This window comes from Dromaius novaehollandiae, chromosome 12 (assembly GCF_036370855.1).
Source record: "Dromaius novaehollandiae isolate bDroNov1 chromosome 12, bDroNov1.hap1, whole genome shotgun sequence".
Classification (NCBI taxonomy): Eukaryota; Metazoa; Chordata; class Aves; order Casuariiformes; family Dromaiidae; genus Dromaius; species Dromaius novaehollandiae.
The window spans coordinates 1,894,588-1,919,026 of record NC_088109.1 but is presented as its reverse complement, the minus strand read 5'-3'; the positions used below and the strand labels follow the sequence as shown (position 1 = coordinate 1,919,026).

Here is a 24,439-nt window from a genome sequence, read left to right as displayed (position 1 = left end):
CAAGAGAGACAATGTCTGGTTTTCAGTCATTTAGCGTTTCTATCCAATTTCCTCCCCCACCCACTTCTTAACACTCCCTGAACAATGGGCAGTGGAAAAAGCTTAAAAATAGCCAACTACCCTTCTAGGGAGTCAAGTACATACAGAATGTTACGTCCTGAATTACCTAGTCCCTACTCCTTCCCCTCAGCCGGCAAGTCCAAGCTCACTTCCCACTATCATTAAATTAAATTCGTTCTAGGTATCAGAGTCTTACACGCCACAGGGCTGCACCTACCTGTACCTTCTCAGATGCTTTAGCGTTAGAATTTCTAATTCTTCATAGCCACGAGGTCACAGAGCTAAAAACGTAGAAGTCTAGCAATGTGCAGAAGTTAGTGCAAGCAGCAAGCAACGAGCAAGGAATCTTACCATAGGCTTCCATGCAGATGGAGATATGGGCAGATGTAATACAGGAAACAGCACACACAGCATACAGTATGTCACAGAGGCAAAAATGAAGTGAGGAAATAAAAAGCAGTTATTCTCCTGTTCTGTGTAAGTAGCTTTAGCCTAACAGTAACTACTTACCTGCTGTGAATGAAAAGGCATCCATGACACAGAGGCACAAAACCTTGAAAGCAACTGGACTTCTGCTGGATTGGCACATTCATCTGACTAATGACCAATCCTCTGTTTTGCCCAGGAAAAGCTTTTGCCACAGCATGATCATAGGCATCTGATGACAGTAAAATCTAACTTTATCGTCACCGACCTCTTTGAGGAAGTGTCCAAGTCATCATTCTGCAGCTGCTACATTCCTTAATGCTAGGAATAAATGTGTTTTAATGCGACTCTCTCTGCTGGAGGGCTCGGAAATATTATAAGGATCTCAGAACTAGGTGTAATTTCCGAATATGCTTCTCTTCCTTCCTCTCATGATTACACACACACACTTAAACAAGCCCATTCTTCTGGTTGCGTGACAGAACTTTTGCACGCGAAGGCATTTTAGAATTTGGCAGGTAAATGAACTGTCCCACTATGGATGGAAATTTATTCCTTTGTTTTCCTCAAACTTCTGGTCGAAATTTCTTACTGCAGCAGTTTCTGTTTTCTTAGATCCCAGCTACTGTGGGAATTCCAGGAAGATGTGTTGGGTGAGAGTCAACTTTTGATTTTTTGTTACTGAACGCACAGAACGTGCTTTTACCTCTGCTGAAGTGGTTTTACACCAGAATACTAGGCTTAGCCTTCTGAAAATTCCCATTAGTTTTTCTCCTACAACAATTTCCTCTGTTTGCTCTAGCTGACAGCTAGTGAAACTAGATTCTGAAACAACAGAATAGACTGAAGCAGCAGCAGCAGCATTTGTTACTATATAAGAACCTGGCAAAAAGTGCAGGTACTGCTAAAACCTTTTTCTAAATACCTGTTTTGGAGGATGCCTTTTCAAAAGATTCGTATGTCATGTAAACAGGTCTTTGATGAGAACCATCCCTTTTTCTCAGCCTCACTGGCTAAAGCCAGGGTTCAAACATTCCCGTTAAGGTGTGCAAGAAACACGTATATTATTATCAGTTGAAACATTTATCTGAAAATACTTGTTCCCAATTGAGCGTGGGTTCAAAAGAAACTGCATCTTCAAAAGATTGCATGGACAACTCCTGAAAAACTATGGCCCTGAGGACAAAACAGTGCAAGCAGCTTGTAGCGCCTGGTCTGATGGTTCTCAAACACATGTGTCAATATGGATTAAGGGTTTTTTCCCCAAGCAAAAAAGCATCTAAATGACAGCAAACCTATATCAAACCAACAACAATAAAAATACAATACAAATTCTGTTGCAGACAGAAAGGGTGAGAGTCCTAAAAGCAAAGTATAAACTGGGCTCACAAAGACCACATAGAAAGCTGAGGAAAAACATTCTTCATGCTGGCCAAACCAGATGTTAGGACTCTCTTTCAAGAATTTATTGCCATAACTCCACAGCTTTCATTTCATACCACCTAGAATTTTCCAAGCCAACCCAAAAAGACAATCACACACCAACCATCACCATTTAGATAACCCCAAGGCCCTGAAGGATGAGTCTGAACAGCTCTTCAGTTCTGGCAACAGAATTTTATAGCACAGGGACAGCTAAGTGAGGCAGTCTGCTCTTGAAGCCTTAAATCTCTCTGAACACAACTACAACCAAAATTCTTCACAGATGCACCTCACTCACATCACGTACCACCAAGGGAAAAAAAAGTTCTTATTAAAGAACTAATTCAGAAAAAAAAACTATGGTAACTAAAGGGGTAAAAGTGCACAGACCGAAAACTCTGTAACCCACTTCAGGTGATGTCGTCTGGACTTAAGTTTCTAGTTTTGACTCCACTCTGTCGTAAGCCAGTCCCTTTGGTTTTGGTTTTTCTGATCAATTAATATCTCTGTTCCAGCATCTCTGCCAGTAGCTCAGATATCCATCTTATTTTCGTGAAGTCTAACCCCCAGGGAGTATATCAAAACAACGGCAAAGGAAGGAGAAGGAGGTTTTTGCCCGCAGGCTAAAAATGGGGAAGTTGGACTATAGACTGAATGTGCAAATACTTGCAAGGGAGAGTGAGACTGCCAGCCGCTGAGGGATCTGTTTAGATACGTCCCAACAGTGAAACACAAACGGTTAATGAAACAGTGAAACACAAACGGTTAATGAAAGCACAAGGTAGAAAGACTAGTATTTTCTGAGAAATATGTTCAACAACAGGAAAAAAGCTCACAAACTGGCTACTGCTAAGCATGTTTCCCTTTCACCTTCTCTCAGTTATCCTAGTAAGCATAGACCATAGAGTATAATATCCAAGGATTCAGCATTTGTTTTTTTAAACAAGGCTCGATAACATTGCATTACTGGTCAAAACCAGGAAAAGGCAGCTTTCCAGAGACCTAATATGAAAGGCTAGTAGGGCAACCAAGGAAGCATCCATCTACAGTGATGCTGTTCTCAAGTATTTCAAATAAAACCACAAAGATTTACTGCAGCAGCATCACACACAAGCTAGCCCAGTTAGCTGATCATTTAATCCTAGAGTAATTTATGTAACAGATCAGTTGCTTTTACAGGGATTGGCCTGAGAAATGGGGAGTGGTGCAGTAGTTTTGTTTCTTAACTCTGCTAAAGAAAAACTGAAACACATCTATAAGCCAAATACTGCTGCTGGTTTCATTTGACAGACTCTAAATCATTTACTTTTCAAAAATCTCTGTCACAGAGCTATCAGTAGACATTCGTCAAAACTGACATCATAGGATGTCAAAAATGTCAGGCAGATATTTTGCCCCACAATTCATGTGGTTAACTCGTCTCAAGCACACAACTTCAGAATGATTTTGTTCTGCACACATGACTCCAGGCAAGGCTTGCCCAAGCAAACAGGCTCCTAGTTGTACTTGTTACTTTCTGTACAGAAAGAAAAACAAAACGCCCTGCACTTGTGGACCTTTTGTATATGTAGACCATATAGAAAAATACACACGCATAAAGTCAAGGAGTGAAGATACAAGGGTCAATCAGATTAACATCTGCTCTAAAAATCCTGACCAAAGGGATACCAAATTATTATTGATTAGCAGAGATTGCTACCCACACTGTTTTCATGAAAAAGATTGGCAAACATCTCCTCTTTGCCAGAAGGTGTTTTAGAATATCTGTGAGAAGTCCCAACAAGTCTGCAAGTTTATTTCCAATTTTTCAAAGCCTAAATCACAGAAAGCAACTGAGCAATTAGCATCTGAGCAAGTCACACCTGCATGTATTTAAGCATGCATATGCATACAACTCCTACTCATCAGAAAACAAATGATGCTGGTTGGCCTTTTGACAAAGGAGCCACAGAGATACTGTGGGCAGTGTCTACTTTGGAATTTTTCTGCTCATTCTAGCTCAACACGGGATGTCTCTACGAAGGCAAAAGCTATATTTTGCAAGCCTATAAGATCACTAAGTTTTAGACTGGAACAAACATGGGGAACAGCAATGAACAGTTATGAGCCAGAGTGAGATTTTCAGTTTATATTTTGCTAAATATATACAGATTTCATAGAATTGGGGCTCATAAATATTGTTTACATTAAATCTCTCTTACTAAAGAAGCTTGATTGTAACAAGCATTAAAAGTTAGTCTAGGAAACATCTAAAACCCTCAGAAATGAGGGCCATAAAAGGCAGCCATTATGCACTGTCAGTTAGCCTCTCTTAGTTTGCAAATGGATGCCAGAGCAGCTTTCTCTGATGATTCTATAAGCTTTTCAGAAAAGCTGTTAAAATACTTAAATTACAGCTGGGGCTACCTCTGTTACAGAAAGTCTTCCCATTTGATAGATGTTCGATGCCTTATCTTTGCTTGATACCTAGTCTTACAGCCTGGAACCATCAGCATTTAGCACTGTGTTCTCTTATGCAAATACAGTTCTCCGCTTAAGTCAACACTTACCAGCAATATCATGCAACTGCGTGTTGATAGCTGCTAGTTGATTTTTGCACAATGCAAATCTCAGTTTCTGCTACAAACTATTTTTTGAGATTTTATGTTAAAAAAATGAATACACTTACTAAAAGATGTCCAAAAACATTGGCAGTGAACACAAAAATAGAAACCAGTGCCTATTTAAGGCAAGCACTGGATGGCTACAGTAATATTCTTTCCCATTGCTTCACAAGGAATTCTATTCTTCACACATACTAAAAGATCCTAAACTGAACCCATCCAACCTAGGGCTAGACACAGCGTCTGAAGGCTTCATAAGAATGCCAAGCCTTCAACTGCAACGTTGTAACACACAGAGGAGAAGCCCTGGACCTGCGTATACAAAACGTAACCACTGCCTTATCTTCAGAATTACAGTGAAATTGTAACAATAACAATTAATTGCAAAGAAAATTACTCTTTCCAGGGATCTGCTGTCCAGTCTTCCAAGCTAGAAAGTAAAAGTAGTTTTAACCTAGCAACAAGAAGATTCAGAGACAGAAAGAGTATCAGAAGTCCAGCTTTCCATACAGTCTGGGAAAAAAAAAAATGAAACATTACCTTCTTGCATTCACTGGAAAAAGGTGAAGTCAGCTTTTCCCACAGGAAATACAAACATATGCTTTACTAGAATGCAGACACCAAAGAGCAGAGAATAATGCATTTAAAAACTTTTGGGGAATTGAAGCATACAGTCTTTGCCTGTTCTAAAACACCTGACCCCAGAAAAGCTACAAATCTGTCTTCAATTCTCATACAGTGTATTCTACCAACTGTATCCTGAGGAGCTCTTTTAGAAGGTTGTCAGAGTTCAAATGGTTGATTTGAGAAGGAAACCAACACATCCCCATGCAAATTGACAGGTTTCTTAAAAATTCTTAAAACATTCTGCTATGTAGAAGTATGGTGCAGTTTCACTGCATTAATCACAAGCTGCATCTCATTTAGAAACTGGTGACAAGTTATACAAAACTATGAGAATTGGGCATACTGAAACTGAAAAAAGAAACCCCCCCCCAAACACTACTGGCTGTACTGGGTGTCAAAATATTTTGAAAGACAAGCAAAACAAACAGCAAGGTTTCTGATCAGGACAGAAACATTTAGGGAAATTAATAAATGAACTATAAATGAGCATGTCAGTTTACAGCGCACTATTACTATACACTCAGTTCCTGTACAGATAGTCTTAAATCACACTAAAAATGATCTGCTTCACATTAAGGGAGACCGAACGAGGCATTTGTAGCTTATGGCTAATAAATATACAGTACACAATGCCTCCCCTATGTAAACGAATAATAGCTAGTCTTGAATAACCAAATCTATGCTGTACTTCTCACCTGATCTTCTTCTTCATCCTCTTCATCTTCTGCCAAACGCTGCCTGCCCACTTCATACAGTCTGCAAACCGTATCCATGTTCATGGCATCCATGCTCCCTTGATTCTGAAGGGAAAATGCCCACAATACAGCAATCAGCCCCCAAAATAAAAGTTCTACAGTCGTATTCAAGGCTATGTCTGATCTCAACTACAAAAACATTACCAAAATCCCAATTTTTCTTTCCCCATTTACTAACAACAGTGTAATTAGCACTAAAAAATGACTCTTTTCCACTTCAAACACCAGCCCAGCAGTGATATAAATACTTGCTTTCTGATTCTGTTACACTCTTACTAATAGACTCCACAAAACCATTACTGGATCTTTAACACACTTTGGGTTTGCCCCCTCCTGACTGCACATCACTTCCTTTCAAATTTGCCTCCCTGCCACTGAACCATTTTCCTCAAGAGGTTAGAAGCTGTCATGTAGCAAGAGTTTCAGAACAGTAAACTGATACCCATCAACAACTGCTGCCACATCCACAAGAGGGTTTTCATCTCCTTAAGTTTGGGCATTAAGCGCTGGAATCTACCAATAAGACATAGTACAACTATTAGGCATGCCTCGCAGAGCATTTGCAGCTACTGTAGCTACGAACATAAACTATTCACTCCCCAGCAGTCAGTTCTATATAAATGTTCCTCAGTTAACATTTCCATAAGAGCAAATTCCTACAAGAGCAGATTTGTGTATCTTGGCCTTACCACCTTAGCAGCTCCAACTTCAGTAGTTAAAAGAGCAGCTTGTCTTACTACAAATTCTTGACTTGCGATTTTAGGTCTGTAAAGACCATGGGTCCAGTGGTTTGCAGAATATTATGCTTACAGGATTTTAAATTAGTCACTACAGGTACAGAGCAGTGCCAAGAAACTGAGTGCTGATAGCATTTCATCGGTCAAAGTAGTAGATACATTAGTTGAATCTAACTTCCCTCCTAACAAACCAAATATTTCACTCAGTAATTCTTGCTTCAATTCCTTAGCTTCTGGGAAAACACTGCTAGGAAGACAAGGGAGAAAAGAACGGATTGCGAGAGAGCTGGAAAAAAGCTCCACGGGAAGCCCCAAAAAGACTGCATTTCCCAGGTATTAGCAAAGTACCAAATTCAATAGCAAATTGTTCATACAAATCAGAAAAAAAATGCATTTCTCTCTATGCTTATGAGGAAGAAACCTTCTTCTGCAGAAAATTTAATTTAAAGTGAGAAGTGTTTGAAGAAGAGAGGCAAATGGGTTTGGAAGTCTGATGAATCAGAGACAGAAAAGTAAGAGCGCTTTTAAGCAAAAGCTGCACGTGGACAACAAGAAACTAATAGCACCTTCACCACCATGATTGTAACACCACTGCATAAGACATGAATTTAACAGTAGGAACTCCAGAATCATCAGTTCTGAAGGCTTTAAAAAGAAACAAAAAGTATTGCTCTCACACTACAGCTACAAAGACCAGTGTTTATTCTTAGCTCCTTTACCTCAATAACGGCCAGATAGCAATCCTTGCTGTCCGTGCACAAGTCAAAGATATTCCGTTTTACATCTATGGTAGCTAGAAAACACATTAAAAAAAAAAGACTCAGTGGTTAACTGCAGGTTATTTAACACTCAACAAAAGAAAAGATCTAACAATACCTGTCTAAAAGCAGATACTAAAATACTGGGAAGAGGCAAAAGCTGAAATAAACGTGAAATTAACATCTGAATCTAATTCATCCTACAACAAAGAACAGAAATGTTGGAGACTGTCATAAAAAATAACGTGATAACTTCTTAATCTGGTTTCCACAACGCCTCCTCCCTTGATAATACATTTAGTGGCTTCTCTCGAGCACAGTAAACAACAGATAATCTGCTAGGATAGGTAGCAACTGGGGGACTGAGTTATGAGCCATGTCTCCTTTCAATAGGAAAAGCCACATCTGTTTACGTCTGTAGCAGCAATTAGCTCAGCTCCAAGAGCTCTGCAAACTGGAGGCCAAACTGACAGCATTTTGAGTTACCAGCATGGGAAAATGCTGATGGGAATAGGAAAACAAAATGAAAATAGAAAAGGCCCTTCCTGAAACAAGATTAATGACATCTTGGCCAAATGACCTACTATCTTAGATTACGTCCTACTTGGAAAGAAGGAAGGAAAGTAAAGCCAGAACTGCTGACTAGTAGCTTTTCCAGCAAGTGAGCAAATCACACACTGAAAAGTTACTACAGATGAACCTATTTCAGTGTTAAACACAACACTCATGCTTCGATCAAAACATGTCATAGCAGAGTTTGTTCTGTTGCATGCACCAGGGGGAGGAGGAAGTGAGTGTTAATAAGCAGAACTTTCAGTAAGCCTTCAAACCCACAGACCAAGCTCTCTGCTCCTCCTTTATTCTTACCTATAGGTTTATAATCAGTTGCATTGAATGTCCTGAAAGAAGAGCCAAAGGGACTCCTCATTCTCTCCTCCAGAAGGTCATCTTCATCATCTGCCTGCAACATAGCTGAAACAAGCAAGAATTATTCCACAAGCCCATCTTCCATTTGTAATGCTACCTTTAATCAACTTAAAATCAAATCAGACTCTGATATGAATTTCATTTTTATTTAATATCTTTGGGAGACTCATTTAATATCTACTCTTCCAGAGTTGTCTTTCTTAATACTGCAGATTATTAAAGCTAATACACAGAGGACAAAATTCTTTTCTCAGGGATCATCAGATCTGCCATTACACACATTTTCCTTTTCAATAGGTTGATTTTTAATCTCACAAATGAGTTGTGATATCACTGATGTTAGAGAAAGCTACCCAAGACACATTTCCTTTTATCAGCAATCCAAGTAGCATTAATTACCTGAAAAAATAATCGAGTTCACACATGCCAGTAAGGCCTAAAGTTAGACAGACTCTCTGACGCTTCCAATTTCACTGAACAAGCATCTAACTTATAGCCAGACCTTGCATGTGACACCCTCGCATTGCCGCTACACTGGCTACGTTCACTTGCATCAAAGCAGACTGCACGGCACAGCCCTCACCTGTGAGAAGCTGGGCCTTATCTGCTTTACCGTAAATAAATATGAGTAAAAGGAAGAGCCAGGATACATCTCTAACCAGAGGTAGCAAAGGAGGGCAATGTAAGACTAAGAAATCCTACCTCCATACATAACTGTGCCGGTATAGTTGAAGACCACACGACACTGATCCAGTGCAGGTACCGTATGTAGCAAATGGAAAGTTCGGAGGTCCCACTGAAGAAGACAGGCTAAGGAGCAACAAACAACTGAAAGTTTCTATTTCCTTTTGAACTCAGTGGTAAACAACTGATTAACAGCATTCAAGAAACCTTGTTGCCATCCTCTTGCAAGCATGACAGAACTTGAGTCACATTCTAGCATCATAATCCCTTAAAGATGTTAAAAGTCAGAAAGTTCTCACTCAAATGTCATTCCCAGTTCTCAGATGTTACTGCAGCAGCTTCAAGGTAGATGTTGGTAAAGGAAGGAAAGGGAAGAGAAAGGAGATATCACAGTGCGTATCTGGGGAAAGGGAATCTCTCTCTGTCAATTATTTCCTCTAGGCCATGTCAGGGGCAGAGTCTGCATTTAAATTAGCTAGCTGTCTGACAGTCCCTACTTACTCAACTCACAAACAAAAGTTGTTGTTACTATATATGGCCTATAACACAGCAGAACATTTATACAAACTCTGCAAATCGTTACTTGTTTAATCAAACCAAGTTCTTTATGTCCCAGCACATCAGTTTACCACTGTGGCCAAAGGATACAATTTCTGTGTTGACTATGACCTCTAGCCCATTGGGATGGAAAACACCACTGATGGTCATGTTGAATTTGTCAAACTTGTGTATGGCTTGTGCCGATCTGACATCCCAGAGGACACCATCATTTAGGACAAGGTCATCAGTGGGGTTAAAGGTGGCACAATTCTTCTTGTAGTTGTTGGCAAGATCTGGGTTAAACAGAGTCAATAGCTTGTTGCCAGTCTGAATATCATAGATCTTTTAGATTAAAAAGAAAGAAAAAGATTAGTCACAATGTGTAATGTATCAGTACCTAAGAACACCCCATGTTCCCTCTTCTAGATTGTTTCCAGAATCAACCCAATGCTTTTTCATTTGGAGCGAGAGCATTACAAAGGTAAAATCCTTCCTGCCAGTCCTTTTAATAGTTTTTCACAGCTGCAACCAAGTCTTACAAAATGTTTTGGGCAGTACTTAGCTTATTGCAGGTTCGCCAACATATTTCAACAAGACTAGGATTAGCTCCAAAAAAAAAAAAAAAAACCCAACTTCATTGTGAAAAGTGGGCTGGGAAGCTCCAGACAAGAGGTACCACTTAGCCAGAGTCTGCTCCAGAAATAGAACTGCTTTCAGAGCAGATGGTGTTTAAAAACATCAAAACTCTAAAACACATAGCAGAAAAAAAGCCGGAAACTATGGGAGAGGAGTTAAAATTCCTTGCATTTACACTGAAGGGCAACTTCCTAAGCTTTGCCCCAACAAACTGTAAAAAAACTTCAAGGAAGAAAAAGGGTTTTATCAAGTACAAAGTGCTTATGACCATTTCCCATATCAGTTTGATCAGTAACATCCCTCAGTTTCCTTCAAACTTACGCAAAGGAAAATGTTCTCTAGTATTGAAAACGGTCTATTTACCAGACAAACACAATACACTGATCTGACTTCCAGATAAATCCAGGTTAAAATCGGGGCAGGAATGGATAGTTTGCTTAAACACAAATATTTAAGCAAATCAAGAGCAATAAATAAGGTAATGAACAATTTAAATAAATTACACTTCACTAAAATACTTTTTTATGTAAACGTTTTTTCAAAAGAGTCAGTGCTCGTAATGAATGCAAACTAGTACTAAGAAGCAGTCCATGTCTGAAGCCTGAGTCTGTCGAATCTGCAGATATTCGGACAAAATATTAAAATAGCATTCTCTGAACTGGTAAATTTAAATTCATGACAGCTGTAAATTATGGGGGGAGCAGAAGAAAAACACTTTCAATAGCTCATTTTCCTCAACTGTTGATCAAGCTACCACTTATGGTGGAACATTATTTTTTAATTACTAAAAAATATGGCAAAAGAGGCAACTTAGAGAAGGAAAAAAAAAAAAAAAAATGTCCTGCATAGTCTCTCTCAGATGAGCAGATCAAAGCAGATTCTACAGTTGTCCAGAATAAGCAGAGGCAACGTGCATAAGGCATACACTGCACATCCCTTGTGCTACAGTCAGTTCAGAATAGTCAGTTTATACCCCTACTTTAAACACATGGAGAAGCTATCACACTCTTTCAAAGCTTCTCCTCTAAAGCCTCTTAGTTCAGCAGTTGGAGCATCATAGCACCCAGATCTGTCAACAAATGCTCTGTGAAGAATATATTCTTGTCATAGCTTCACAACCGTGACTTCTACTGGTACTCACATGTGCAATGTCTCCTTTTGTGCCAATGACCCTGTCCTGAGAGTGCTTGCTGAACTCCACGTAGTGGTCATCAGGGAAGGAATGCCTGTAGATAAAGTCAGTGAGAAAGTCAAGAAACTGCAGATTCAAACTGCTTGTGTGAACTAGACACTACCACAACATCTGCAGCAGAGGTTCCAACAACACCAGAAACCCCGAAGTCTAGAAAAGGCTTTCCTTCTCCAGTGACCATAGCACACCACAGTTCTAAAATGCCCCACTGGCATTTGCAGGAAAGCGTCCATCACAGCCACACAGCCTTTACAGCAGATCAGTGAAAAAATACAAGCAGCAAGATCACAAGAGCTGTGATCAAATTACTACTGCAACAGGGTCTGCCACGGACATAATGCTTTATTTGCTGGTGTGAGCAATGCACAGCAATGTGAAAATGAAAAACGCATGCAGGTTGGAGCACATTAAACCTTTTACCTGTAGAATGCCCTCTAGCTGCCTTTAAACAGGTCACACCAAAACTGTTGCTTATAACCAAGGTAGACAACAGTACAAACCTCTTTAAAAAAGGAAGCTTCTCCCTTCCATTTTTCACAAGAACAAACAATGATAAGTTCTGAAATTAATTTAATGTAGCTTTCTTTATGGTATCCAGGCCTAAAGAATTCACCATGCAAATCATCGTGCCAGTAAAATTCTGTAACTGGCTACAAAAATTGCTGAGATAATTTATTAGCAGGAGAACGACACGTTTCTCTGCCTTCAGAAACAAGAGTGATTTTACTCATCCATCCTGAAGTAAAAAGCATTTCAGGAAGGCAAAGCTGTCTGTATCCAGTGAAACAGGGAAGACAGTAACGTAAGATAGGAAGCACATTTTATTTTTCACCACTGATATTGTGAGAGCTGTGCTATACTGTTCTTTCAGAGCTGCTTCTTCGGGACTCTGCCTATTCTAACTGCAGCATACTCCACAGCTGCATCAGAGTATACCTACTTCATATCAAAGACAGACTTCATCCCCCACAATGCAGACAAAGGTTGGCTCCATGTAGCAGATGTCAGCAATAAAGATCCATCCTGTATTTCCAAATGGGAGCGGTGGAAAGGACAAGAAAAGTATGGCAGAGAAAACACAGGTTATCGTTATACCTGTACACTTTAAGTTGGACTTACAAGATGAATTCAAGAACTACAGCAGGTTTTGTGCTCACTAAACTAGTCCTATGGGACCAGTTCTGTGCAACTAGTCTGATTTTATATATATTCATTTATTATATAAATTTATATATATACAAGTAGCAATGGGAATGATCTATGATGTTAATAGCAGACAAAAGCAAGATAATCCCTGTCTAAAATTTGATGCCTTGTGAGTGGAGTTCACTTTACTTATAAATCAGATTACTTTTATCTCCTCCTAGAGCTATCCCCCCCCAAATTTCTTTCTACAACAAAGAATTGTTACATAGAACTCTGATATCTCATCTCTCTCCTAAATACATTGCCACTTTAAGCATTTTCGCACATCCAGACACACATATTTGTTACTTACAAAAGCACACAGCTGCCATGCATCTTTTTTATCTTCTTGGGAAGAAAAAAGAAACCACAGAGAGGGAACATGTAACTACTACACTGCTGTCTCTTGTACTTCTATGACAGGCATTGCAGGCCAACCAACATTTTGGATTTACATATCCAAATGGGCCTAAAATACACCAGGGTTTAGGCTTTGACAGTTTCTAAAGCTCAGTCTTCAACTACTTACTCGGGATGGCTCAAGGTGCGTGATAGCAGAGTTATGGCAGTTGTAACTGGCCTCTTCCTGTCCACTGAACACATTGTAGAGTTTCAGCTGCCCTGTGCAAGTACCCAGCATTAAAAATCGTTCCCGTGCAGAAAATGCACAACAAGTAAAGCCACTTTCATCCTCATTTGCTTCCCGGAACACAGAAATTGGACGGAACCTAAAGAAAGCAGAAATACAAGGGTGATCCAAAAGACATAAGAAAAAGGAAAGATGAACAGCTCTTTGATTATCTTAAGTCCAGTCCCTAAAAGTTACATAGCTAAAAGCTGTGACTTTCTTCTGGGGAAAACTAAGTGTCAATTGTAAGAAAATTGCTCAAGCGAATATATGGTGCTTGCAATGTTTTGGGGTTTATCTTGTATGATTTAAGTACTTCCGTTACAGCACATCACTATGCTGAAGCACTTGGAGTCTGTCTTCATAGTTGGATTGATGCAAAACCTGTAATGTGGTCACCTGGAAAAACAGGCAGCTAGCAAAAATCTTCTAACAGTCATGAAATGCTCAAAGCAACAAGACATGGCACATCAACTAAATAACCTCCTGTCATCATCATTTTCCAAGGTGACGTTGGCTTTAGAGTAAAGATTCTTTCCTCTATGTGTCATCTTTATTTTATAAACTTTCTATCACATCTTCCAGTTTAAGCCCAGCAAAGAGAGGCCATATAGAAAGGCTAACTGGCAGTGGTGCAAATTAATCCACAAGAGCAAAAATAAGGATATTATGTCATCCATTCGTCAGTAGACCTGGGTCTACCAGCCAAGCAACCTCAAGGCTACGCTCTCTGTCTCTCTTGTAAAATTAGCATTGCATATTTACCTTCCAAAGGGGGACAAAGAGCCAGGAGCTTCCCTGGCTAATGTCACTAACAAGTTGTCATGACACTGAAAATACAGAAGGATACTTTAGGTACTAAGAATTAGTACTAAGGAGCAAGAGAAACGGAACAGCTTCTAAGATTGCCTATATCAAAGCTCTCCCAGTTGTCACTGTCAAATTAGGATACTTGTTGGTCCAAGGAGACTCCACTGTAGGACTCGACAGCCTGAATCCAGGTAAGGCTTTTTGGCACAGGCGACACTCAGAGGAATCAAGAAACAATTTTCTCCCTTACCTGCTAAATATTAGGTGTCTATCAAAGCAGCCACCATCCACCCCTCCGTACTTCGGAAAGGCTGCCCTGCGGGTCAGCCGTGAGGTAAAGTTAGTTGGCGCTTGGCGCCTCTGTTTTGGCTCAGGACACTGGTGGGGAGTAAAGAGAGAGAAAGGGGGGCAGGTGGCGACAGGGTTCTTGCAGCGGGCATGCTGCTCCCTAAGGTACTCTGTGATTATACTGTCCAGCGTGGGCGGGGAAGGAAGGTGTCTGTCCAGCTGCTTTTTGATAGCTGGGCTCTGGCTGTAGGCGCCATGGTCCGATTTTTGTCGCAACACTCTGATTTTTCTGCCGTTGCAGGGAGACGGCCTCTCCCGGACAAAGCTAATCCTGCCAATCAGAGGAGAGTTGCTGGCGTAAGAAGGGCCTGGAAGGGCAAGTGGACCTTGGGATGCAGCTGGCCTTGCCTGAGCATGGACAGAGGTGGCAGTGGAACCTACAGAAGTGTGGCTACCCAAACGGGCTGAAATGCCATTAGCTATACGAGGAGTGCGAGGCAGGGCCACAGGAGAGGCAGCAGCAGCAACAGGGGTGAAGGCAGACGAATGAGATGCTGCAGTCATGGGTAGGTCAGCCTCTTTAGTAAGGACAGACGCAGTTTCTCCTAGGCCCTTAGAGATGAGATGGTTCCGAATCAGGAGCAGCAGCTCCTTCTCAGGAAACGTGATCCTTGACTGGGCCACCACATCCGCTTTCTGCAACCGAGCCAGGGAGACATCTGTGCCAATCAGCAATGGCTTCCCTGAGACACGCTCTATCAGCTCAGCAGCGTATTTGCAGAATTTGACATGTTCACTGCGCTTGTCCTGAAGCACGGGCTCCTTCATCAGCTGCTGAATTTGACAGCTGCTGAAGAGGGGGAGCTTGCTGATGATCTGCCGGACAGTACTGCTGCGCGAGAGCCCCACCAAGGCTTTGCAGGCTAATGCTCGGATCTGATCTGCGTCCGTGATTGGCATTTTTATGGACAGCAATGACAGCAGCACTTTGATACCATTGTTGGACTGTACCACATTCCACATCTTAGCTAGCGTGTGCTCACTGCTCTTGGGGGCCTGAGGAAGCTTTCGCCGAGGAGTTCCAGAGATGAATTTGCCAATACTGGAGATGCGGTTATCTGGGCCACATACACAGTTGATGATGATCTGAAGGGCTGATTTCTGAATCTCTGCATCATGGATGAAAAATTCACCCTCAGCAACTCCAAGGATGATGCTAATACCTAGTGAGAGGAAAAGAAATGCTTTAATACTCTAAATATACCTTACACAGTTCATCAGACAAGAAAGGGAGTCTTCTACAAATCTGAGGAAAAAATGCAAATCACATTCATTCTGAGACCTTTTGAAGTAAGTTTTTTTCCTTCTAACTAGCGTGAGAGACATTCTTCTACCTCCCTGGCAAAACATTTTCCTCCACTGATGCTCCTCTGCTTCATCATCAGTAAGCAAGGAGTCAAATGTAACCTTTCAAAAGGGTGATCAGGCATGGCCCAGGTTTGCCATCTTTGAGATATCTGGCACAGAGAAAGATGCATGAGCATGCCTCTGTGATTCCCATTACAGAAAGCAACTCTCTTGTATAAATATTAACAAGGTGGAAATGAAGGGGAAGGAGACCTTGTTATGAAGGGAACAGAAAAAAAACAAAACAAAAAAAAAACCAAGCAAACAAAAAAAACCCCCACCATTTCCTAAATGAGTCAGGGAAAAACAAAACCAAAACCTGGTATCAGGATTATTTTTTTCCCCAGCCAGAGAGATCCTATTATTTTCATGTCCATTTCAGATCAAAACCTTCCTTCAAGGAAGGATAGGTGTCTTGTCCAGAGAAAGATTTTGTGCAAAAGAAATTGCCTCCTGCCCACATCTAGCACTTCCCACTTCCACCTTCTCCTCCCCCCTCCTTAAACAAGTCAGGCGCCATTTAATGTGTAGATTTTAGATCTGGTCCAGACAACTCAATCATTTGCATACTGAATCTGCAGGTAGCCAATTAATGAATAACTCAAACAAATACATAACAATAATTATTCTTCTCCCATATTCCCAAATGCCATATCCTCAGGAGACCTAAATTTCTGGGAAGCTGAGGGAACCTAACAGTCCCATTACAAAAGGGGACTTGCCTACATTTGTATTCAGTGAGGTCTTGGAAAATAAGTGAGTCAAAGACCATACCTTCGAATTTATAATCCAACCACAGCACCAGTCATGACACCATTTTAAACCAGTCTGCTCTACTGTTCATTTGCATCCCTGACAGTAACTCTGAATATATGAATTATTTTAGCCTGTGTCTCACTGTAGGCGAGAAACAGTCAGCTGAAGCACCACGTAGAAGATGACAACTGATAGATGTCTGCATCAAGACCACATTCAGCTTACCCACAGTAGAAACAGTAGATCCGGCTTCATCTAATACATCCACAGGTTCTGCCAGCTGCAACTGGATTTTAGGAACCACAGTCAGGATAGCTAGTACATCCAAAGCATATCTTACTGTGTCATTCCTGGAAGATGACAACAGAAGAACTTCTTAAATGTGTACATATAGAGTTGTTTCAACAACCTAAAACAGTGTTCAATCTACCCTACTCCAACAAAAAGAGCAAGTCAGTCACATCAGAAGTTTCTGACGGCGCCTTTTGATTTTAAAATTTCCCACTCTAAAAGGGCTCTATGTTCGTCCCTCAAAGGCAGCAGTGCTCACATATGGTAAATAGGCACAATCACCTGTTCACTGTCAACATGCCTCCCACCTTGCCCATAGGCTCCTAAAAACATTATAATTTAGTATACCCAAAAATAAGAGCGTTAAGATGAGTATCTGCCAAAACATTCTAAATTAAGATTCTTATTCTAATCTAATTCAACATCTAAGTTGGAAAGTTACTGCTGTTTAAAATATTTCCTAGCCAGTCAACTCGAAAGGAAGTTTTTCCTGAGGTGAAGGGAAATTGTGTAGCAATAAGACGCACCATTATGATACAGCAAAAGGCACCAACTTGGGCAACAGTTTAGAGAAACACTGGTGTAGAAGATCAAAAGAGCCATCAAGCAAGAGGTGGAAGAGAAAAACAATGCAAGAAAATCTAGCCTGAGACAGCACATTAAAGAAGCAAAAAGGGACTTTTAAGATGAGAATGATAAGTACCCTCTAAAATTTGGAGGAAACCAGAGAAACTCCACTATCCTAAAAGCAGGACTGAAAAAAGGACTGAAAAAGCTTCATATCTGTGGTAAGCAGAGGGTCACTTTGAAATTACCAAGTAACCATAGAGTAAACGGCTGAGTCCCATTCTCCTAGTCCCCAAATCAGATCATAAAATTAGATGTAGCATGGATTTTTAGTAACAATCACTATTTCTAAATTCAATAATCCAGATAAAGGAGAGGAACGGGGAATACATGCTGACAGATCAGCCACAGACTGAGATGGCACTGACCTTTTTGGGGGAGGAGGTTTAGGGAAGGATATGGGGGAGCAAAGCAACGGCAGCTTTTACTATGCACAAACCCCTCACTCTGCTGAGGGAAGGCAGAAGGTTTGTAATCCAGCGTGGCAAGGTAGGAGTTAACCCAGGCAGCAATTAGGAAACAGCCGCAGAGAACAAGAGACAGGAGAACAGAAACTACCCAGGAGAGCGCAACCTGAGAGCAAGAGCAGGCGGCAGGGGACTGCAGGAGCAAAACAGATTTCCACAGCTTTCAAGTCAGGTTAGGCAAGCAGCCCCTGTAGGCAGCAGAGATCAGGAAGGGGGAGTCCTTGGTGATGAGCATGCAGCTGATGACAGCTACCTGTAGCAGACACTGACTCACCAGTGAACATATCTCTAGAGAGGACTACACCATCGCCCTTGGGAGTAGATGTTCATTAGGTAAACAGAGGCAGAAACCTTGTAACCATCCTCCCTTTGAACTGGGGACAGGATCTTAATGTTTTCCTCTCAGAGCTTGGTGCAGCTCCCTCTCTTTTTAGTAGCAATATGGATGCTGAAGATTAGGGGCGGGGAGGGAAGGGAGTAAAGAGGTGCCATGGAAACTTAACAGGACATCATGGTGCCCCATGTCTGTGGCCAAGACAGGAGAGAGAACTTAAAAGTAACATCACAAGTTGAGCTTCTCTACAAACTCATTGGTGGTATTTCAACCCGGGACACTAACCTGAGCAAAGCACAGAAACAAACTTCAGTCTCCTCCTCCTCTCTCAAACCCTGGCCTGTTGCATACAACTCCCTTATGCAGTTATATCTACTCAGTAAACTTCAAATGCCAACAACTCAGTGATACATAATGTCCTTCCTTGAGCCAGCCAAGTTTGTGACATCCAAAGGGACATTCCACCCCCCTCCAGAATTAAGGCATGTCTTGATTTCACCCTCTGCTTTAAAGGTTTTCTAGCCTCTGATAATAATGCAATTAGTACTTCTGCAACAAAAAGGTAAACAAATTGTGAGACAGAAAAAATGGCAGAGAAGTGTGACTACGCTCTACAAAGATGATTTCAGAAACCTTGTGATATCCCCCCTCTACCTCATGAGTTTGATCCTGCTTTCCACAATGTTTATTTTCATAAGCACCATGTAACCGTACCGCAGGCCCTGCCTAAACAGCATGTGCCTGCCTCAGATGCTTTCTCTAACAGAGGGAGGAAATCTAAAAGTTTTGTGCCTTGCCTAAGAGTCACAACTTACTGCACTAAAGAAATGCACCATTACAGCAAACAGCTCACCTTGCATAGTACGTCTTCCAGTTGCACGCTATTGAAATGAGCTGAAGCATGAGCTGCACGCAAGACAACTTGAGAAAGACCTCTGCAGGCTCCCAGTAGAGCTGTGCTGGACCATACTCAATGAGGAACTCCATCATCTCTACAATCTGCTCGTGAGTGTAGGAACAGGCCTGCAGGGAAAAGAGAAGCACTAGAAAGATTACAAAGGTTACAAATGTAGAGATCAAGCCCTTCACTGCTGGGAATTAACTGAAAACTGCATCCACATCAAAACTGAGAGACTATTGCTCTTCCCTGAAGATTAAATACTCATTTTGTGAGTTATCCTCCAGCTATTTAAAAAAGAAAAAGAAGCAACTGCCACTATAATAGACAATAATAAGCTTAAGAATAATACCCTTTAAGTTTCTTTGCTACTGTAGAAAGGTTAGATAAATTTAGAGAAGTTATATTAAAATTCCAGGCTGCTTTTAAACTACTAATCTAGCAGTTACTAGACCGTGATTTGGAAGAAATCTCTGCTAAAGAATTAAAAGGGACTGCAAAAACATTGAGTTACAGGAGTTCCCAAGTTCCAACTACAAAAAATACTGAAGAGAAAGGAAATTCCAAACAAGCTTGCCTTTCAACTCCAAGTCAAAAATTCTTAAATCAGACAAAATGACAACAGCTTATACATGTTACTTTTTTGATTACTGAAAACAGAAGTGGTATTTTCACAGAAGCCAAAGGAACTTATGTTTTATCATTCCAGCATTTCTGGAAAACCATCATAAACGAACCACAAACAAATGTGCTCCCTCAGAACAAGCGTCCAGAAAATTTGTTTTAAAATCACTTTGCAGGGAGAAGGGAAGAAAAATCATGGCCAACACAAGCAAACTCCCATCTCATTTCTAAAATATATGGTGTCCTACAGACACGTTTGATACATTGTTATCAGAAGATAAACTCATATTCAAGTTTTTCTAATTACTCACTTTTCTGTAACTGCAGAATATGCCCTTTCAGAGCTTAAAAGCATAAAAAGTTCCATGAGTATCAAAAAAATCCTTGGTTTTAATACCTTTAACTTAAGTTTTTGAAATATGGCAGTAGAACCATGGGAGAAAAGCAGGAACCCTGATCAGATATAGATCAGATGCACCTCAAAGGCTTTTTTACATTTTAATCAATGAAAGCGTCAGTCCACAGGGACGAGGAAAAAAGCACAAAAAACCCTTATCAACTGTCTAGTGATTCTGCCGGCTTCAAAAAAGATCCATGTATTCCTGCAGCTCAGATTCACTCAAAAGCACAACAACATTAAAAGCTTGCAACATGTTGCTCACCTTGTAGGGGGGCTGCGGATGGACAAGAATGCCACCCTCAGTGCGCTGAAGCGACTGCTTCACTTGTTCAAGTTTGATGGCAAGGTGAGCCTCAAAGTACCTTCGCAAGGCCATGCAGGTGTGTTTCCCAGTCTGGCGACTGGCAAAGATCTCATCGTCACTCAGCAGGGCTCCTTGGTCTTCCAGGTTTAAGATCTCAAGAGTGCTTATCTACAGAAAGAGTTTGGGGGTGCGCAGAGAGAGAGAGGATATTTCACCAGCTCACTCTTCAGAGCAAAAAGCACCTACAATTTTCAGCTTAGATTGCGATAAGTCATACACAAACACACTCTTTAGACAGCTGATGAAAGCTTTTTCTGTTCCGACAGCTATCTGCTTACATTAATAGTAAGCCTAAAAAGAACTGTTCCCCCTCCTTTGCCATCTATGAAAAAAGAAATCCAGAAGTCACGTGAGTGTAGATCTGGAGGCAGTGTTGTACAACTAAGCACTATTACACAACACAAAGTGTGCTTACATCCCGCAGTGAAGCACAGTGGATGTCCTTGAATTAGCACCAACCTAAGCTGTTATGACCACACAACAATACCACGCAGATGGACCAGCTTTTGCACGGAAACAGTATAATTAGGTTTATGTGGTACTGTGATTAGCACAGTCATACCGCAGCACAGCACAAACACTTCTCCTAGAACCAGGCTGGAGGTGTCCGCATCCAAAAGGTGCATGACACCACCACACATGCATGTGGAATGGCAAGAAACATGTGAACTACCACTAAGCCTCCGCTATTTGAGTAAGCACTGCCTAAGACAGGAGTTGCACCAAAAAGCTCTCAAAAGGTAGTAAGTCTCTGGACTATGATTAGAACAAAAATTAATATTAACAGTAAAAGATGAAGGGATCTTCATGTCTATTGCACAGAAAACTCACCATTGTTTCCCCATCTCTTGGGAATCGAGGAGGAAAAACCCCTAGAATTCTTCACAGTAAGTAACTGTAAAAGGTGCAAAACCTGACACTAAAACAACATTCAGCATGTAAGAGGGCTACAAGTCTTACCAGGTTAACCAGACGACGAAGGCCATCATGCCTGTCAAAGAGTTCCAGGACAGCACGGAAGGAGAAGCAAATGGAGAAGAACATGGTAGCATGGCAGCAGCCGGAGGCATGCGAGCACTCCATCAGCCACAGGGTGTAGTTCACTACATCCGAGAGCACGTTATGGGGATGCATGCACACCTAGAAAGCAAAAGAAGATTTGTGAGAACAACTACAAACAGATTGCAGAAGAGAAATCAATTAGTCTGAGGAGAATGAGGGTTCTTTGAGATGCAAACAGACAGGGGACAAACGTCCCAAGTCTAGATGGGAGTAACTGTTCTCTGAGACATGAAATAGAAGTCCCATTTCCAGAGCAGTAAAAGCAGGCCTCAGTGGGGCTAATATGGTCATGATATGGCAATATAAAACCAGGCACTGTGGGCCCATTCCCAGACCTAAACACAGTACAGTTCCAGAGAGCCTCTCTGTGCATCATTTTGAGCTATCCAAAGAGAGCACTCTGTTAAAGCGAGAGGAGGAAGAGATGTTTCCAATGAAGAAACAAAAATTCTGCTGAATGTAAGTAACAGCATCATACACTACACTGAAGTTCTAGCAAACCTCAGTAGCACCAAAGTCTAGGGGAAGCACAAAGATCATCAAATGCAAATCTAAAGCTTGAACTTTCACTGCAAAGTGACAACTTAGCTGGTCTCTTTCTTTTCTCAGATCCTGTCTCTGAGAGGTGCAGACCATGTGGTCAGAGCTGAGCTTTTCCGTCCAGCGATGAGGAACTCAGAATCCTCTGTCAGGGTCAGTGCCAGTGGGAACAGCGCAGGGAGCTGGAGCATTGGCACCAGTTGCTTTTATGCAAAGTCAGAAGATTTTTTGGTCTCTTCTCTGCTGGTGTTAGACATGTACTCAGAGATGACTACATTCCCCTCTCCAGTCTTGCCTCCACCCCAAGATCTGAGGCTTGGCATAGACTAAATGGCAAGGGACTGCCATTGAAGCTGGCTTCCTCCGAACTCCAAAGGCAAGAGAGGAACGGAGCACAGAGGACTTGTGCTTGCCCAGAGCAAAAAGAAACCTGCTCTACCTGCTACCTGTCAATATTAGGGCTACCATGTCACTGATGAGACAGTGTCACTACAAACAGCTACATGTCTTTACAATATGGCATGAGGATGCCATGGAGAAGGAATCCCCATGCAGCATCTCGCTGCAGGCTTTTGTTTTTTCTTTTGAAGAACCACGAAAGCAGCAAGTGGAACAAAAAAAAAGAGGAGGGGGGGAAGGAGGGCAGAGAGTTTTCTCAAGACAAATATCAAAGTTTAGAGAAACACCAAAGCAGGTCATATACAGCCAGGATCCACTTTGCTGACATAGTTGGCAAAAAGAACTGGAAGGAACATTATGCCCATTTCACCTTTCATGCTCTCATAAGGGAGATACAATAAAGGGCACATATATGAGTGAGCTCAAAAACCTTTCAGTAATCATGGTTGACAGGACCATCTGAATGCCTGCAGAATAAAAATGTCATCAGAATTTACACCAATACGTCCTTAAATAACCACTACCATTCTAGCCTCTACGTGCTTAACAGTGTTAAGCATGTCAAATCAAAACAGAAATTTGGGCAGCACCAGAAACTAGGAAAGAATATGCAAAAATGTAAAGTTACTAGTTTAACTTCTATCTTCAACTGAAAAAAATAAAAAATCCAAACACTCCCAGTGACAGGCCTGGAAGCACAAGCCATCACTCCGAAAGTGCTTAAGGCTGCAATTTAGCAGTCGCCTTGAACGCATCTTAGAGCGGGATGCTCCCACATGCCAGTGCTAATGCTCACAAGGCAAGGACAAGCTGAAAGCATGCCAATTTTTTTGGCATGACAGCAGCTACAGAATAAATTTGATCATTTCCTAAATCTGGATCAGCAGGGAAGTGCTGCTGCCATTATAAGGAAGGAGATATAATTCACTGTTTAAAGTATCTGGGAAACTGAAGTTTAAGGGAAGACGGCCAAACCAACCCGTCTGAAGTGATCCTCACGAAGGAGCGCTAAACAAACTGACAGGAGGAGCCTTTTATGAATTTCTTTTCATGATAAAACATGAGGTGAGGAATTTGTCTTCATCATCAGCTATTTTAACATAAGTTCAGGCCACAGAGAATCCTTAATATCATTTAACTTGATTTCCTGCCCAGTGGAGACCAGACTGCAACAGAGGACCAAAGCAGGTCTAACAACATCAAAGTCACACTGCTGTCCAGGACCTGACCAGGGTCAGTGTAACACTGAAGCTATCAGTAGACTGTGCATGGAAAAGCAGCTCCAAGTACAGGAGTCAGCTGGATCAGATGGGAAAGGAAAGACAAATGAGAATGGAGGAGTTAAAAGAGGTGCAAGAGAAGGGTGAAGAGGGGGAAGGAAGCTTTGAGACAATGCCCTCAAGACAGTTCTTCAGCTACATTTGCTGGGAGCTGAAACCCATAAACAAAACACCCTCGAATGCACCACTATTTATATACTTCCCATTGACTCTGCACATGCCAAGGTCTTAAATATAAATTTGCTTTTCAGCTTAAGAGATGTTTATTCACTGTTTGAACTCGGGTAGGAAGAGTAAGCCCCTCAAACCATGGGAATCACTACAGTTCTATTAAAAGAATGTCTCTTACCCTCTCCATGGCATCTTGATTGTAAGACAAATAATATAAGCACATGGAGACCCCTGTGGCTGCCATAGAAGGACGTGGGATCTCTAGCAATTTTTGCACTCCTCCATGAGCAACAAACTCCGTCGCAAACTTGTTGTGCAGCAGCAACGATGCCAAATGCTAAGGAAAGATGAAAGTGGATTAGACTAGAATTCTTCAAACTGTTATCCGCTCTCCCTCCCCCTGCAGGAAGGCAGATGGCAGGAAAAAACGGCACCCCCTGCTTTGCCCCTTTTTTCCCGCCTCCCATTATACTGAATTGCAGAATGTAATATTTAGCCAATATATTACTTTTATATGTCTCCCTATTACAAGTGCCATCAG

At 41.4% G+C, this 24,439-nt stretch overlaps 1 protein-coding gene across 4 annotated transcripts in view; it reads right to left on the bottom strand.

The window, feature by feature from the left end:
• The window catches only part of DCAF1 (DDB1 and CUL4 associated factor 1), a 58,539-nt gene that overhangs the window by 14,485 nt on the left and 19,615 nt on the right, over nucleotides 1-24,439 (bottom strand). For 3 of the 4 annotated variants that reach the window (XM_064518626.1, XM_064518625.1, XM_064518627.1), the window contains 14 exons: nucleotides 24,077-24,235; nucleotides 21,407-21,586; nucleotides 20,345-20,554; nucleotides 19,014-19,183; nucleotides 16,667-16,791; nucleotides 14,241-15,501; nucleotides 13,082-13,280; nucleotides 12,308-12,390; nucleotides 11,317-11,401; nucleotides 9,648-9,881; nucleotides 9,018-9,111; nucleotides 8,256-8,360; nucleotides 7,350-7,423; nucleotides 5,834-5,938 (listed from right to left, as the gene is read on the bottom strand). In XM_064518626.1, the coding sequence (XP_064374696.1) occupies nucleotides 5,834-5,938; nucleotides 7,350-7,423; nucleotides 8,256-8,360; nucleotides 9,018-9,111; nucleotides 9,648-9,881; nucleotides 11,317-11,401; nucleotides 12,308-12,390; nucleotides 13,082-13,280; nucleotides 14,241-15,501; nucleotides 16,667-16,791; nucleotides 19,014-19,183; nucleotides 20,345-20,554; nucleotides 21,407-21,586; nucleotides 24,077-24,235 (3,084 nt within the window). Of the gene's footprint in view, nucleotides 1-5,051; nucleotides 5,118-5,833; nucleotides 5,939-7,349; nucleotides 7,424-8,255; nucleotides 8,361-9,017; nucleotides 9,112-9,647; nucleotides 9,882-11,316; nucleotides 11,402-12,307; nucleotides 12,391-13,081; nucleotides 13,281-14,240; nucleotides 15,502-16,666; nucleotides 16,792-19,013; nucleotides 19,184-20,344; nucleotides 20,555-21,406; nucleotides 21,587-24,076; nucleotides 24,236-24,439 lie in introns of all 4 variants that reach the window. The other variant, XR_010391178.1, reaches the window with a different exon arrangement.